At 44.4% G+C, this 17,767-nt stretch overlaps 1 protein-coding gene across 2 annotated transcripts in view; it reads right to left on the bottom strand.

Moving 5' to 3' along the window:
• The window catches only part of LOC127618953 (DNA (cytosine-5)-methyltransferase 3B-like), a 98,763-nt gene that overhangs the window by 6,860 nt on the left and 74,136 nt on the right, over positions 1-17,767 (bottom strand). Inside the window, exons 17-20 of one of the 2 annotated variants that reach the window (XM_052091657.1) lie at positions 8,660-8,750; positions 6,251-6,399; positions 6,054-6,139; positions 5,438-5,507 (exon numbers count right to left, since the gene is read on the bottom strand). In XM_052091657.1, the coding sequence (XP_051947617.1) occupies positions 5,438-5,507; positions 6,054-6,139; positions 6,251-6,399; positions 8,660-8,750 (396 nt within the window). The remainder of the gene's footprint in view (positions 1-5,437; positions 5,508-6,053; positions 6,140-6,250; positions 6,400-8,659; positions 8,751-17,767) is intronic. The other variant, XM_052091658.1, reaches the window with a different exon arrangement.

Raw genomic sequence — 17,767 nt, 5'->3', positions numbered from 1 at the left:
ATAAATTAATGTGCATTTATTACAACAACAAAAAAAGTGGCCTGGGTAGTTCAGCGAGTATTGATGCTGACTACCACCCCTGGAGTCTCGGGGTTCGAATCCAGGCTGTGCTGAGTGACTCCAGCAAGGTCTCCTAAGCGATGAAATTGGCCCGGTTGCTAGGGAGGGTAGAGTCACATGGGGTAACCTCCTCGTGGTCGTGATTAGTGGTTCTCGCTCTCAGTAGGGCACATGGTAAGTCGTGCATGGATTGCGGAGTGTAGCATGAGCCTCCACATACTAGGAGTCTCTGTGGTGTCATGAACAACGAGCCACGTGATAGAGAGAGCAGCCGTGTATGTTTTGATAGTTTGTTTTTTGATTTTGAAAAGAAATGAGCAGAAAAAAGTAAATTAAATAGGCCTAAATCAATAAACAATAGGCCTACCTTCGTGTTTCTTTTGCTGGAAACTAAATGCACACGGTATTGTCATTTTTCTATTTCATAAAATGCATCACATATTTATTTATTTCATAATGAAATGAAGTTTTTGAATTAGTAAATGTAAAACCTGGTGTAGTAGTTTTTGTCAGTTAGTGCAAATTGTCCCTCCATTTACCTGTGCATTTGTCTTCTGGATTTTGGGAAAATAATGCTGTATAATTATGATTATGATATATTTAATTATGATAAACAAAAGTTGCACTTATGACTTTAGAGAGGTTCAAAGCCCTCATTAATTTACAAAGTTTTTACTTTACTACTACTGCTTATTGAGAAACGCCATAGAGATTAAGTGCTACTTTAATGATACTAATGTACTAATGATACCTACAAAGCAATCAGCTCTTCAAATATCTGAGTTATGAAATAACCTGGACAATGTATCGGCAATCTTTTTATATCATTTTTAAAAGCCAATGCATTCCACATACTGGTCTGTGCTTCACTACAACGTAAATGAATCCACTCTGCGCGGTACAGTGGATCACCCTGTGCACAGCTTCGCCACACCTTTTGATAGAGATTTTGATAGCTCACAGCTAAATAAAACAGGATGTGTGTCTAAGAAGTAGGCTAAGATATTTTGCATGCAGATGTGAGGGACATCAATAGGCTATTTCTAAAACAGACAACTAATAATTATCTGGCACACGTAGGTTGCAGAACTCATGCCTACGCAGAAGAATGTCTATAGACACGGCTTCCTCTCGATAGACCCTTCCCTGACAAGTACGGTTTGTGTCACATGCATTCCTTAGTCTGGTTGCTTAATGAGAGAGAGAGAGAGAGAGAGATAATATTTAGTTGCATTAAAAGATGAGCAGCGGTGGATAATTATTCTGTTGAACGGCATTGAAGAACTGATGATGCAGGTTGACCAATCAGTGAAAAGGTGTGTTTCATGCCCACCCACATGTGCAAATCAAATATGTATCTACAGTTGAAGTCAGAAGTTTACATATACTTATTTAGCTCATTAAAACTAATTTTTTAACCACTCCACAGATTTAATATTAGGAAACTATAGTTTTGGCAAGGTGTTTAGGACATCTACTTTGTGCATGACACAAGTTAGTTTTCCAACAATTGTTTACAGACAGATTGTTTCACTTTTAATTGACTATATCACAATTCCAGTGGGTCATAAGTTTACATTCACTAAGTTAAATCAGTACCTCTTTGCTTCACATCATGGGAAAATCAAAAGAAATCAGCCAAGACCTCAGAAAAAAAATGGTGGACCTCCACAATTCTGGTTCATCCTTGGGAGCAATTTCCAAAGGCCTGAAGGTACTATGTTCATCTGTACAAACAATAGTATGCATGTATAAACACCATGGGACCACGCAGCCATCATACCACTCAGGAAGAAGATGCATTCTGTCTCCAAAATATGGATGTAGTTTAGTGCGAAAAGTGCAAATCAATCCCAGAACAACAGCAAAGGACCTTGTGAAGATGCTGGAGGAAACAGGTAGACAAGTATCTATATCCACAGTGAAACAAGTCCTATATCAGCATAACCTGAAAGGCTGCTCAGCAAGGAAGAAGCCACTGCTCCAAAACCAGCATTAAAACAAGCCAGACTACAGTTTGCAAGTACACATGGGGACAAAGATCTTACTTTTTGGAGAAATGTCCTCTGGTCCAATAAAAAAAAAAATTGAACTGTTTGGCCATAATGACCATTGTTATGTCTGAAGCAAAAAGGGTAAGGCTTGCAAGCCGAAGAACACCGTCCCAACCATGCAGCATGGGGGTGGCAGCATCATGATGCGGGGGTGCTTTGCTGCAGGAGGGACTGGTGCACTTCAAAAAATAGATGCCATCACGAGGAAGGAGAATTATATGGATACAGTGCATCTGGAAAGTATTCACAGCGCTTCACTTTTTACACATTTTGTTACGATACAGCCTTATTCCAAAATTGATTAAATTCATTATTTTCCTCAAAATTCTACAAACAGTACCCCATAATGACAACGTGAAAGAAGTTTGTTTGAAATCTTTGCAAATGTATTAAAAAAATAAATAAATCACATGTACATAAGTATTCACAGCCTTTGCTCAATACTTTGTTGAAGCAACTTTTGCACCAATTACAGCCTCAAGTCGTTTTGTGTATGATAATACAAGCTTGGCACACCTATTTTGGTGGAGTTTCTCCCATTCTTCTTTGCAGGACCTCTCAAGCTCCATCAGGTTGGATGGGGAGCATTGGTGCACAGCCATTTTCAGATCTCTCCAGAGATGTAAATTGGTTTCAAGACTAGGCTCTGGCTGGGCCACTCAAGGACATTCACAAAGGTGTCCCGTAGCCACTCCTTTGTTGTGTGCTTAGGGTCGTTGTCCTGTTGGAAGATCTGTCCCAGTCTGAGGTCCAGAGCGCTCTGGAGCAGGTTTTCATCAAGGATGTCTCTGTACATTGCTGCATTCATCTTTCCCTCGATCCTGACTAGTCTCCCATTTCCTGCCACTGAAAAACATCCCTGCAGCATGATGCTGCCACCACCATGCTTCACTGTAGGGATGGTATTGGCCAGGTGATGAGCGGTGCCTGGTTTCCTCCAGACATGACGCTTTCCATTCAGGCCAAAGAGTTCAGATATTGTTTCTCATGGTCTGAGAGTCCTTCAGGTGCCTCTTGGCAAACTCCAGGCAGGCTGTCATGTGCCTTTTACAGAGGAGTGGATTCCGTTTGGCCACTCTACTGTACAGGCCTGATTGGTGGAGTGCTGCAGAGGTGGTTGTTCTTCTGGAAGGTTCTCCTCTCTCCACAGAGAAACGCTGGAGCTCTGTCAGAGTGACCATCAGGTTCTTGGTCACCTCCCTGACTAAGGCCCTTCTCTCCCGATCGCTTGGTTTGATTCTGAGTCCTGGTGGTTCCTAACTTCCATTTACAGATGATGGATGCCACCGCACTGGGACCTTCAATGCTGCAGAAATTTTTCTGTACCCTTCCCCAAATCTGTGCCTTGATACAATCCTGTCTCGGAGGTCTACAAACAATTCCTTGGACTTCATGGCTTGGTTTCTGCTCTGACATGCACTGTTAACTGTGGGACCTCATATAGACAGGTGTGTGCCGTTCCAAATCATGTCCAATCAACTGAATTTACCACAGTTGGAATCCAATCGAGTTGTAGATCAGTGTAAACAGGATGCATCTGAACTCAATTTTGAGTGTCATGGCAAAGGCTGTGGATACTTACGTGATTTTTATTTGTTATAAATTGTCAAAGATTTCAAACAAACTTCTTTCACGTTGTCATTATGGGGTATTGTTTGTACAATTTTGAGGAAAATAATGAATTTTGGAAAAAGTGAAGTTCTGTGAATACTTTCCGGATGCACTGTATATTGAAGCAAAATCTCAAGACATCAACCAGGAAGTTAAAGCTTGGTAGCAAATGGGTCTTCCAAATGGATAATGACCCCATGCATACCTCCAAAGTTGTGGCAAAATGGCTTAAGGACAACAAAGTCAAGGTATTGGAGTGGCCATCACAAAGCCCTGATCTCAATCCGATAGAAAATTTGTGAGCAGAACTGAAAAAGGATGTGCGAAGGAGACCTACAAACCTGACTCAATTACACCAGTTCTGTCTGGTGGAATGGGCCAAAATTCCAGCAACTTATTGTGAGAAGCTATTGGAAGGCTCCCAAAATGTTTTACACAAGTTAAACAATTTAGAGGCAATTCTACCAAATACTAACAAAGTGTATGTAAACTTCTGACCAACTGTGAATGTGATAAAATAAATAAATGCTGAAATAAATAAATCTCTCTATTATTATTCTGGCATTTCACATTCTTAAAATAAAGTAGTGATCCTAATTGACATAAGACAGGGAATGGTTTCTACGATTAAATGTCAGTGTGGCAGGGCGGAGGGCGGGGCCGGGTCGTGATCCTACACACCCGGTCCCGAATTAGGCTAATCAAGCCTCCCGAGAGGGATAAAGGTCGACTGCAGAGGATCATGCAGGAGAGAGAGATCGTTTACGGACATGTCCGTCATGTGTGTGTTTATGTTGTCTTTTAAGTTTATCATTAAACTATTATTTATATTGAAAAGACGGTTCTCGCCTCCTCCTTTCCATTGATCTCTTTACAGTCAGGAATTGTGAAAAACTGAGTTTAAATGTCTTTGGCAAAGGTGCATGTAAATTTCTGGCTTCAACTGTATTTTCTACCCATGAACAATTTTGAAAAACAAACTATCAAAATGTACATGGCTATTATCTCTACCTGTAGATTTGGTCTTCAGCAGTCAACACCCGAGCGCATTGCACCACCTACTGGTGAGAACAATAGCACCAGGCTGAGATTGTGCATTGGTACTCTGCTGCTTTTCCTGCAGATGTGGAAGGTTGAATTTCCAACTGAATTTAAGGAAGCGAATTTTGGGAAGCGAAATAGAACGCTCTGAATATTACCTTTTGAAAAATTTAGATGGTATTTTCAAATGAACTGAATATTTTGGAAATTATATTTATTGTTGAATTTTTAATAATGAAATTAGTTGTGAAATGTTTCCAAATGAAATATTCAATACTTAAAAATACAACCATGTTAAATTTCAGCCTCCCAAAATGCAAGCACTGATAATAGAATGCATTTATTTTTTTAAATAGAGAAAATCAACATGTTTTTTTTTTTTTGCTTCATGAATTTACTTCCATATTATGTGGAATAAAGCCACTTAGGATAATTCAAGACCTCTCTGATTTACACCCTGTTGGCTGACTGCACATTATCCCTTACTTTTACAACCTATTGAAATAGGAATGCAATTAAAACCGAAACAGCTCTGAAATACAGATATATGGGCATATTCAGAGTAATTCAATATAGGGTCAGTGGTTTCATATTTTTACCAGAGCCTTTCATAGATGTCTCTATCAAGCATCAAGTAAAAACTACAATGGTTAAGACATGTAAGATGTTACCTTGGCAACACGACCATGTTCCAAACAGTCCTGAAGTTCTAATTTATCCATGCCAGAAGCACACAGAGGCCTGTAACAAAGCAAATTAATTTCAAACTTAAATTATGTTGTTACATAAATTACTGCTCTAAGCATATCATACCAAACATTCTGTAAACAAAACATTTTAAGGAATAGTTCACACAAAAATGAAATTTCTCTCATAATCTGACCCATGTTGTTCCAAACCTGATCACTTGTGAAACACAAAACAATAATTTTTAACAAATATCTAAGTTCTTCTTTTCAACGCAATGGCAGTGGATAGTGCAACCTTTAAGCTTAAAAAAGGACCCTAAAGCGTCTTCAAGATTTTCACTAAAATGCCTTCCATTTCAGGTGTCATCAGAAGACTTGGAATATGTCACATGGACTACATGGATTTATGATACTTGTATGTCCTTTTTGAAACTTGAAAGTGAACCACTGATATTATACTGAAAAGACCGACCGGGATATTAATAAAAAATTATAATTTTGTGTTCCATAAAAAATTAGGTTTTTTTGCTTGAGCTATCCCATTAAAGTAACAGTATTTTTTATTGGAAAGGCGGCGACATTAGGTATGCACAAATACCTCTTCATTCCTGGTAGGTTTCCCCAGAAATATCGAGCCCTGTGAGCAGCTGATACCTCAATTGCATCAATCATCACTGGATTACACTACAGCATACAAGTTAAAATCAATCAGTCCTCATAGACTCTTAGTTAGTTTGTTGAATGTAATCAACCTAATCAAACCATCACTACAATAAGTCTAAAGAGAGTACAAACCTCAAGGAATCGAGAGATATCTCTCTTATCATTGACGCTCATGGCAACCACGTTCTCAAACATCCAGAAAAAAGGTCGGTCTTCCCCTTCCTTTGGCTTCGCTTCACTCAAGAGGCGGTAAAACTCAAAAAACAGGCGTCCGGTCCCCTCTTAACAAAGACAATACCACGTGGTAAATATGCACTTCAGTTTTAAATTAACATTGAGTCCTAAATAAGCCACTCATGGTATAACAAAATATGCAATATAATGTCATATAAAAGATGAGGTCTAAGAGCTATGGATGGATGATGATTATCCTGTGTGAATGTTTATTTATATATATATATATATATATATATATATATATATATATATATATATATATATATATATATATATATATAGGGATTTCATACCAATAAACTAAATAAACATTGGCATTAATTTACATATAATTTAGATGACTGAATCTTTAACAAAGATATTCTAAGAAGGGCTTTTCAGGGTGGTAAGGGCAACGTTTCAGTTCTGATTGTGTCATGCAAAACTTCAATCATATAAATGCAAATGTTTGAATCTTTTAATGAAAAAAGCACTGCCACAGACTACATCATCACACCATACCAATTTGTGTGCCATGAAACAGAATGTAATCATAACATGACTTGATCTACAAGGGGCTTGTGTTTGTATGGGAGAATGAGAGATTTCCTTAACCCTCTGGGATCGACGGACATGCCGGCAAGTCTTGAGATTTTTTTCATCATTACAGCAGAAACAACATAAAATACTCCATCATTTTGGGGCATATTTATTTTATTTATTTATTTGGGGCATTTGTATACACTCACAATAACAACAAAACCTTGTGCTTTGGTAAAATAAAGAAAATAAAAAGGGTGAGCTGTCAGCAGACTGAAACACGTCACAAAAATGAACTGAAACTCCGCAAATACTTATCACACAAACATGAAACGTGTCTAAAGAAAGCTTAAAATTACTTTTAAATAAAACAATTCAACCCGACTGCGCTTTAAAAAACAAAGTTCATTCACTTTTCTGCTCAATTGAAAGATAGCACGATACACAAGTGAGAAAACTCCTGGATAGTGACGAAGAGTTAACATTTTCCTCAGAAGAAGAGCGGGACTCCGATGAACGTTTGTATTTTGAAGAGAGATTTGATCCAGCCGAGGATACAATTTCGGACGAGTAAGTCATTTAGTTTTCATTAGTTGACATGCTATTTTACATAAACATGTACATATTTTACTAGTGGGACGGTTTCCAGACTTGCCAGCCAGGATTCAGAGCATTGAAATTCGAAATATGTCCTATTAAGCAAGTTTTAGTTACCTTGAAATGCTGTTTCGGCTAAAGCAGATATTTAAATTGTATGCTGTATGATATTAATATGATATGTAATATGATCTAAAAATAATATGAATGTTTAGATTATATTTTAACTAGTGTTTATGCTGCCTCATTATCATCAACAAAGCTTGTGCTTGCAAATATCTGTTCAGTTGTAAATGTGTCAAATGTGATGTAAATATGCCCATATTAGAAAATCACTATATTATAATGATTTCTGAAGGATCATGTGACACAGAAGACTGCAGTAATGATGCTGAAAATTCAGCTTTGATCACAAATTGCATTTTACAACATGTTCAAAAAGAAAACTGTTCTTTTAAATTGTAAAAAGAGTTCACAATATCACTGTTTTTACCGTATTTTGGATCAAATAAATGTCTTGGTGAGCAGAAGAGACTGGTAGTGTAGGTCTAAAATTAAGTAAAGTCTTTATGATAAGAAAATGTATAGTCTGATTAATTCTTTTAAATTAAAACTTGATTTTGATCATTAAGTCTCCTCGCATTCATTCTCTTTCTGTCACATTCCTCATTGATAGGCCCAGGGGAGGGGTCTTTTGTCTCCTCAGGTGTGAATTACAATCAATATTCATTATAGTTCACACCTCCTCACATATGACCTTTCTAACACTAAAAGTGTTTTTCAATTACTATATTGTTTTGTATGAATGAGTGATCAGGATGGTTTTAACATCATTTTGTAGCAAAAACTCTAGTCTACAAGATCCAGTTCTCAAAAGTCTTGTGGACAAATGTTTAGTATGTGTTATATGGCCTTATTTCAATGACTTAAAAATGTTTTTTTTTTTTTTTCAAAAACCATGCATAAACGTTATTTTCTCAAAAATACAAACATGTACACACGTGTTGCTCACATATTATTTTAGCCCAGTTTGTGCTGAATACAGTGTTATCAGACTTTATCCATTAATATGTTTTTGAGCAACTGAAAAAAGCACAAATGTCAAGGCATGTCAACACTTCTCCAAGGCCCAAAATACCCTCAGACCCCAGAGGGTTAATAAAAGAGTTGTGCTTGATAATGTCTTACCGTACAGACCTTTCCTGGCTGGGTTGACAATTGAAAGGTCATTACAGGGACTTCCACCAATCACCAAGTCGAAGGGCCCCCACTCAGCAATCTAGACAACAGAAAAACATTGCGGTTGCAATAAGGCACTTACAATGACAGTAAACATGGCCATGCACTTAGAAATTTTAAAAGCAGAAAGGTGAAGTTTGTAGTTTTGTTTAAGACCTTGCAAGGCTTTTTCCTTCAAAAATAATTATTTAAGCTGTATAGTTGTTTAAATCATAATTTTTTGGGGTGGGACTACATTTGTAGGCGAATGACCTAGTTATTTGTCACAGACATAAGTGGTACACTCTATGTCCTTCTCTTGTAGCTTTGTATGCATCGTTTAAAAGTTACAGCATTTACTGGGTGCACACGGTCATCTCAAGAGTTGGAAAGTGATTCTAACATTTATAAATATTTTATCATTGACATTAATTGAATGTAAGACAACATTTACTGGCTTTTAACATAAAAGAACATGTAGTGCAAGATCCTTGATTTGATAAGGAAACTCCCTGAACAAATCTTTTTGTGTAATTCCATTGCTTTGAATCTAAAGTTAGCTATCAGTGTAATTACAGCTCACTGAGCCATGGAAGTCATGAATGGCATTTAATAAAATTTTCTTCCAGATGTTCCACTCAGTCCAGAGGATAAAGTCCTTTTCATCTACAATACTTGAGGGGGAATTCACTTTAGAAAGAATTGCAGCCAGTAAAACCACTGTTTATGTGTACGTGCACCCACAATATCTGTGCTGAACGTAATTTGCATGCCGCAATTCCAACCTGCCGGGACTGTAAAATATCATTCCAGTACAGTGATCCTGACATCTGAATCATCTCTTTAATGTGCCGAAAGTGCACTTGACTTAACCACGTATCTGGATATATGCCAGAACGGCTGGGTATCAATTCAGATTTCTGTTACAATGACCATTTTGCTTACATATAAAAGACATTATCTCACAACTACTGCTCTTAATGATAAAATAACCTCCAAGATACAATTCAAAAATATCACTTACAAATCATCAAATTGGTCATCATTTTAGCTTTAGATTTTTTTTCTATTCAATCAATTAATGTCTTGAAATTGCATATATTTTGCACGTGGACAGGCCGCAAAATTTCCGTCACGCATACTGTACAACTGAAGTATACTTTGGCCTTAAGACACAGGTTTTTGTGCTGAAATGCATGTGGGAAAGTGGTGCAAATGTTTAGTCCATTCAGCTCTTAAGTTTCTTTTTTCTGCAGAATCCGATTTGACAACCTATAGAGTATGTGGAATTTTCCTCACATTAAGATGGAAAAAAAATATAGAAGAGAAAGCCCCTCATATAACAATAATTCAATATATAATGATATTTATATATATATATATATATATATATATATATATATATATATATATATATAGGCTAATCAAGCCTCCGAGAGGGATAAAGGCAAACTGTGGGTGGTGGTGCGGGAGAGAGAGAGAGCGTTTACGGGTAGCTGTCCGTCATATGTGTGTGTTTGTGTCTTTTAGTTTAAGTTCTTTATTAAAAATATTATTTAAATTGTCAAGCCGGTTCTCGCCTCCACCTTTCCGGGTTTCGGCACCGGTGTAAAGGGTTTGATTAACCTGATATGGGGCCGGGTGTGTAGAATCATGACATGGCCCCGCCCTCCGCCCAGTAACAGAAACACGATATGTCTTCAAATTTATGTAACAGGTGCAGTTTCACTGAGAGATGGCTCATATTGAGTTAAACACCAAAATACTTAATTGTCATTAGGATAAAAAAAAAATAAATAAAATAAAATAAAATTATATATATATATATATATATATATATATATATATTGTCACGAACCCCGCTCCTCTGCCCCATCTCCGCTTCCTCGAAAGCACGCACCCATACACTCAGAGCGTGCTCGCTTCCGCCTCCTCGCTCCGCCCCTTGAGCTCAGTACGCTCTTTTTCCTCCCTCAGGCTTTCACGCCCGGTTTGCTATTACGAGCTCTCGCCATGAACTCTCTCCCCTCTGACACACATGCACTCCGCGAGCGTGCTCTCTTCCCGCTCATCTGCCAGAACATTATGACCACTTACACTCACGCGCTTCCTATCCCCACACATTAGTTACACCTGCACTCGTCTCGTCACCTGTCATTGTTTACACCTGCACTCGCCCCTATAAATACACTATCCTTCCGTTTGTTTCCGGTTGGTTATTGTATTTAGATTCCTGTATGTATTGTATGTATTTAGATTCCCGTGTTTATGCCCCCGCTAGTCTCGTCTAGTTTTGCCCCTGCTAGTTTCGTCTAGTTTCGACCTCCCTCCTCTTGATTATCCTCTTAGCTTGCCAACTCTCTCGTTCCCCTGTCTTTGTTCCCGCTAGTCTCGTCTTGTCCTTCGCCCTTGTTTATATCGTTGTTTCCCCAGCTTCCGACCTTACGCTCCCCCTCGACTACTCTCACTGGATTTCCCTTGTTTTGTACTTTTGCCTGCACTGCTTTTAATATACATTAAAAGCAGTTTCATCCAACATTGTGACTGTCTCATCTTGTGTGTGTGTGACCGGGTTACAGAATAACCAACCTCACCGTAGCAGTCACAATGTACTCCACGGATTTACGCAGCTCTCTAGAGCGGATTTTCGTGGCGTGTTCGGAGCGCGGATTTGCGGCTGGGAGAGATTACCACGCACTCACGGCCCAGGGACAGCAGGTAAGCACTTTGTTTGACTTTTGTCACCCCGTTCTACCTGTGTCTGTCCCTGAGCCCGTTTATGCTCCCAGCGCATTTCTGAGCGACGTGGGCCTTCAACCCCCTGAGAGGTTTGACGGCTCTTCTGGCGCTTACCATGAGTTTTTCGTGCAAGGCAGTGGTTGTGTAACGCATAACCCCGCCCTTAACATTATGGAGCCAGCGGCTCGACTCATGTGTTTGCGCCAGGGAGTCAACCCTTGGAGGATTATGTCACTGATTTTTGTGCCCTGGCCAACCAAGTGAATTTTGATGAGGTGGTTCTGAAAGACATTTTTCAAAATGGACTGAATGAGCCAGCCTCATCATACATGCCTGGTGGTCGCTGCTCTCTCGACCTGGCTCAGTTTATTGACCTCGCCCTGCTGTGCGTTGGTTCCTCGTTTACTGTGGGGAGGCAGACACTGAACCAGTGCTCCACACCAAGACCCCCTCTCGAAGCCTACCACGGCCCCCGTCTTGAAGCCTACCACGGCCCCGTCTTGAAGCCTACCACGGCCCCGTCTTGAAGCCTACCACGGCCCCCGTCCCGAAGCCTGACACGGCCCCAATCCCGAGGCCTGTCACGGCCCTAGCCTCGAAGCCTGGCACGGCCAGAGAGCCAGCGCCCATGCCCGCCACGGCCAGAGAGCCAGCGCCCATGCCCGCCACGGCCAGAGAGCCAGCGCCCATGCCCGCCACGGCCTGAGAGCCAGCGCCCATGCCCGCCAAGGCCAGAGAGCCAGCGCCCATGCCCGCCACGGCCAACGAGCCAGCGCCCATGTCTGCCACGGTCAGCGAGCCAGCGCCTGTAGCCTCGACCGCTCCAGAGCCAGCGCCTGTAGCCTCGACCGTCCCCATGGCCACATCCCCTGTTGGCCGAAGACGTCAGAGAAGGAAGAGGGCCCCTTCTCCCCAGTCTCGTCTTGTGCTGAAGACCGCAGAGGTTCCCCCAGAGTCTTCCACGGCTCTGCCGGGTTCTGCTCCGCCCCCAGAGTCTTCCACGGCTCTGCCGGGTTCTGCTCCGCCCCCAGAGTCTTCCACGGCTCTGCCGGGTTCTGCTCCACCCCCAGAGTCTTCCACGGCTCTGCCGGGTTCTGCTCCGCCCCAGAGTCTTCCACGGCTCTGCCAGGTTCTGCTCCGCCCCCAGAGTCTCCCACGGCTCTGCCGGGTTCTGCTCAGCCCCTCTGAGCCCTCTCGGTCTCCGCCTCTCCCGAGTCTCTCAGGGCTCCATCCCTCGAGTCTTTCATGGCTCCACCCCTCAAGCCTCTCACGGCCAGCCTCTCGAGTCTCTCAAGGCTCCATCCCTCGAGTCTTTCATGGCTCCACCCCTCAAGCCTCTCACGGCTCGCCTCTCGAGTCTCTCAAGGCTCCATCCCTCGAGTCTTTCATGGCTCCACCCCTCAAGCCTCTCACGGCTCGCCTCTCGAGTCTCTCAGGGCTCCATCCCTCGAGTCTTTCATGGCTCCACCCCTCAAGCCTCTCACGGCTCAGCCTCTCGAGTCTCTCAGGGCTCCATCCCTCGAGTCTTTCATGGCTCCACCCCTCAAGCCTCTCACGGCTTCAGCCTCTCGAGTCTCTCAGGGCTCCATCCCTCGAGTCTTTCATGGCTCCACCCCTCAAGCCTCTCACGGCTCGCCTCTCGAGTCTCTCAGGGCTCCATCCCTCGAGTCTTTCATGGCTCCACCCCTCAAGCCTCTCAGGGCTTCGCCTCTCGAGTCTCTCAGGGCTCCTCTGCCTCTCAGGGCGTCCCCTCTCGAGTCTTTCATGGCTCCACCCCTCAAGCCTCTCACGGCTTCGCCTCTCGAGTCTCTCAGGGCTCCTCCGCCTCTCAGGGCGTCCCCTCTCGAGTCTTTCATGGCTCCACCCCTCAAGCCTCTCACGGCTTCGCCTCTCGAGTCTCTCAGGGCTCCCCCTCTCGAGTCTTTCAGGGCTCCTCCTCCTCTCAAGCCTCTCAGGGCTTCGTCTCTCGAGTCTTTCAAGGCTCCCCCTCTCAAGCCTCTCAGGGCTCCCCCTCTCGAGTCTTTCAGGGCTCCTCCTCCTCTCAAGCCTCTCAGGGCTCCCCCTCTCGAGTCTTTCAGGGCTCCTCCCCCCCTCAAGCCTCTCGAGCCTCCCAGGGCTCAGCCACTAGAGGCTCCTATGGCTCTGCCTCCCGAGCCTCCTACGGCTCCCCCTCCAGAGCCTCCTACGGCTCCACCTCCCGAGCCTCCCAGGGCTCAGCCACTAGAGGCTCCTATGGCTCTGCCTCCCGAGCCTCCTACGGCTCCCCCTCCAGAGCCTCCTACGGCTCCACCTTCCGAGCCTCTCACAGCTCTGCTCCCTAAGACTCCAGAGCCTTCTAGAGCTTCGCCTCCCGAACCTCCCCCGGCTCTGCCTCCAGTGCCTACCAGGGCTTCACTCCTGGAGCCTTCTACGGCGCCACCTCTATGGGCTCCACTTCCTGAGCCTCCAAGGCCTTCGCCCCTAAAGCCCCCCTTGGCTCCACCTCCAGAGCCTTCCAGGCCTTCGCCCCTAAAGCCTCCTCCGGCTCCACCTCCAGAGCCTTCCAGGCCTTCGCCCCTAAGGGTCCCCTCGGCTCCACCTCCAGAGCCTTCCAGGCCTTCGCCCCTAAAGCCTCCCTCGGCTCCACCTCCAGAGCCTTCCAGGCCTTCGCCCCTAAAGCCTCCATCGGCTCCACCTCCAGAGCCTTCCAAGCCTTCGCCCCTAAAGCCTCCCTCGGCTCAACCTCCGGAGCCTTCCAGGACCCCACCTCCAGAGCCACCTACGGTGCCACCTCTGACGGCTCCGCCTTTCACGGCTCAGCCCGGACTTCCTGACCCTCTACCTGTCCTGTGGCCTCTTCCCTGGCCTCCGGACCCTGTTCCTGTCCGGTGGTCACCTTCCAGACCCCCGGACCCAATCCCTGTTCTCCGGTGGTCACCTTCCAGGCCCCCGGACCCAGTCCCTGTCCTCCAGTCGCCTTCTAGACCTCCTGACCCAGTCTCTGCCCTATGGCTGCCCCTTAGATCTCCCGACCACCCGCCTGTCCACTATGTTCCCCCTGACCTTGCCCTGAACTGCCCATTGACCCCCATGGACTGTTTCATTTCCCTTTTGTGCCTTCTGTCCCCTCGAGCTCACACGCTCGTTCTGTCCCCTCGAGCTCACACGCTCGTTCTGTCCCCCGCGAGCTCACGCTCGTTCTGTCCCCTCGCGCTCCTCGCAGCCGAGCACGGCCGTCAGGAGCCGTCCTATTCAGAGGGGGGAGTACTGTCACGAACCCCGCTCCTCTGCCCCATCTCCGCTTCCTCGAGCACGCACCCATACACTCAGAGCGTGCTTGCTTCCCGCTCCCTCGCTCCGCCCCCTTGAGCTCGTACGCTCTTTTTCCTCCCTCAGGCTTTCACGCCCGGTTTGCTATTACGAGCTCTCGCTCGTAAACTCTCTCCCCCCTCTGACACACATGCACTCCGCGAGCGTGCTCTCTTCCCGCTCATCTGCCAGAACATTATGACCACTTACACTCACGCGCTTCCTATCCCCACACATTAGTTACACCTGCACTCGTCTCGTCACCTGTCATTGTTTACACCTGCACTGCGCCCTATAAATACACTATCCTTCCGTTTGTTTCCGGTTGGTTATTGTATTTAGATTCCTGTATGTATTGTATGTATTTAGATTCCCGTGTTTATGCCCCCGCTAGTCTCGTCTAGTTTTGCCCCTGCTAGTTTCGTCTAGTTTCGACCTCCCTCCTCTTGATTATCCTCTTAGCTTGCCAACTCTCTCGTTCCCCTGTCTTTGTTCCCGCTAGTCTCGTCTTGTCCTTCGCCCTTGTTTATATCGTTGTTTCCCCAGCTTCCGACCTTACGCTCCCCCTCGACTACTCTCACTGGATTTCCCTTGTTTTGTACTTTTGCCTGCACTGCTTTTAATATACATTAAAAGCAGTTTCATCCAACATTGTGACTGTCTCATCTTGTGTGTGTGTGACCGGGTTACATATATATATATATATATATATATATATATATATATATATATATTAATATAAAATATTTTAAATATAGTTTAATGGTCTGAAAGAAATATTTATGGTCGGTATATTTTCTTAATTCACTTGCCATTAGCAGGTGTGACAAAATGTTAATGTTGGACCCTGCACTCTGTAATTTAGAAAGCATATCTGCAGCAGGCCTTCTCACACTTTCTGCGTTTCATAAATAACCCTATCCAGGGCCCCCAAAGCCCCCTCCAATATATCCTTTCTCTTTTCTTTCACAACGCGTCTCATGGATTTCCACCTGATTCGCTCTGGTCTCCGACTCCATCTTGACCCTGCCTCCCTGTCTTTGCCCTGTTCCTCTCATCCCTTTGCCTCTTGTGCCCCCTTGAACTGGACAATATTATTTTTTGGAGCATCTAGAATCAGCTCTATGTCACGATTCTCTGCTGTCTGCCCTGTGTTTTGAGTGAGTTTTTTTTTTTTTTTCAATTGAGGGACTAATACACAACTATAACAAAAAGTGTAAACAATTTTTGATGCTCAAGAAGGCAACATAAGAAGAACCAAGGGGTGCAAACCCCTTTGATTTGTGTAAATATTATCTTTTGTGTTATGTAGCTTTTGAAGGGCAGTACTATATAATTTTTTTTTATCTCTTATATGCTATTTGTATACATTCTGAAAGGGGTGTGAAATAAAAACAAAAGGGTTATGTAAACTTCTACGTGTTATTTTTAATAAAATTAATCACACTGAATTAACACGTTAAATCGACAGCCCTAGTCATAATTGTTCATGTATCCCTGCTTTGGCCTGAGCAGTGAAGAAACCCAACTACAGTAAAATTAACTAGTTTCTCAACATCTGTCAAGATTCTCTGTTGTCTGCCCTGTGTCATTCGTTCCTCCTGGACTACACTTCCCATACTCCCCTGCTCTGATCACTTCCAGCTGTTCCCTATTTTTCTCACCTGTGTTCCATTCCTTCATTAGTCAGTTTGTATATAATGACCTTATTTCTGTTCAGTTCTTGTCAGTTGTTTTATGTGTTTTGACCTCCCGTTCGTGACCAGTTCCCATTGTTCATGTTTTCTCTGTTCTGATCAAGGATGTTTCTTTTGTTCCTGTGTTTACCCAATTAATTTGTACTTTGTTTATTTTATTAAATACTTTTAAGCCTGCATTTAGATCCTGCTCCTGTGACCTCCCTCATTGTAACAGAACAACTGACCAACTGACATGGATCTAGCAGCACCCTTCATTCGGCTGACCCGAGCTAATTTACCCATCCCAGAATATCCCTGTCTGTTTTGTGTCCTGGTCAAATGCAGACTTTTCCGACTCAACCCTGAAGTTCTCAATCGGACTCATTGCGCACCAGTGGAGGGAGTTGCCGGTGACCAGAGATTACACATGGGAGGAATATGTTGAGCTGGTATTCGAGATATTCGCTTCAGCAGATCCTCCACAATCTATCCTGGTTCCAGTTTCCAAGTCTTCCACGCCTGAGTCCACTCCATGTCAGGTCACAGCCATGCCTCAGCCAGCTCCATGTCAGGTCACAGCCATGCCTCAGCCAGCTCCATGTCAGGTCACAGCCATGCCTCAGCCTGCTCCATGTCACAGCAACACCGAGTCTGCTCCATGTCACAGCCACGCCTTAGCCAGCTCCATGTCAGGTCACAGACATGCCTCAGCCTGCTCCATGTCACAGCCACGCCCGAGTCTGCTCCATGCCATGTCACAGCCACGCCCGAGTCTGCTCCATGCCATGTCACAGCCACGCCCGAGTCTGCTCCATGTCACAGCCACGCCCAAGTCTGCTCCATGCCATGTCACAGCCACGCCCGAGTCTGCTCCATGCCATGTCACAGCCATGCTCGAGTCTGCTCCATGAAATGTCACAGCCATGCCCGAGTCTGCTCCATGCCAGGTCACAGCAACGCCTCAGCCTGCTCCACTCCATGTCCCAATCAAGTCTGAGTTGGTTCCACGTCATGTCATAACCTTGCCTTTTGCGACTTCCTGCTTGAAGCCCTTCTCGGCCCTTTTGTCCAAGTTGAATCATCCTCCACTGATGTCGGTGCGTAGGGTCATGAAGACCCTTCCTCACGGCTTTTCAGTACTCCTGCCTGCCACGGCCAATGCCCACGCCTGACACGATCTGGAAGCTTTGTCCGTCCCAGAGCCTGCGTTGCCAGCCTCGGCCATCCCAGAGCCTGCGTTGCCAGCCTCGTCCGTCCCAGAGCCTGTGCTGCCAACTTCGGCCTCCCGGAGGAGGAGGAGGAGGAGGAGGAGGAGGAGGAGGAGGAGGAGGAGGAGGAGGAGAAAGGCTTCTGTTTCCAAGTCTCTGCCAGT

The sequence above is a fragment of the Xyrauchen texanus genome, chromosome 25 (genome assembly GCF_025860055.1).
Source record: "Xyrauchen texanus isolate HMW12.3.18 chromosome 25, RBS_HiC_50CHRs, whole genome shotgun sequence".
In the NCBI taxonomy this organism is placed as follows: domain Eukaryota; kingdom Metazoa; phylum Chordata; class Actinopteri; order Cypriniformes; family Catostomidae; genus Xyrauchen; species Xyrauchen texanus.
Note: the sequence above shows the minus strand (reverse complement) of the source record. Positions and strands in the feature narration are given on the sequence as shown.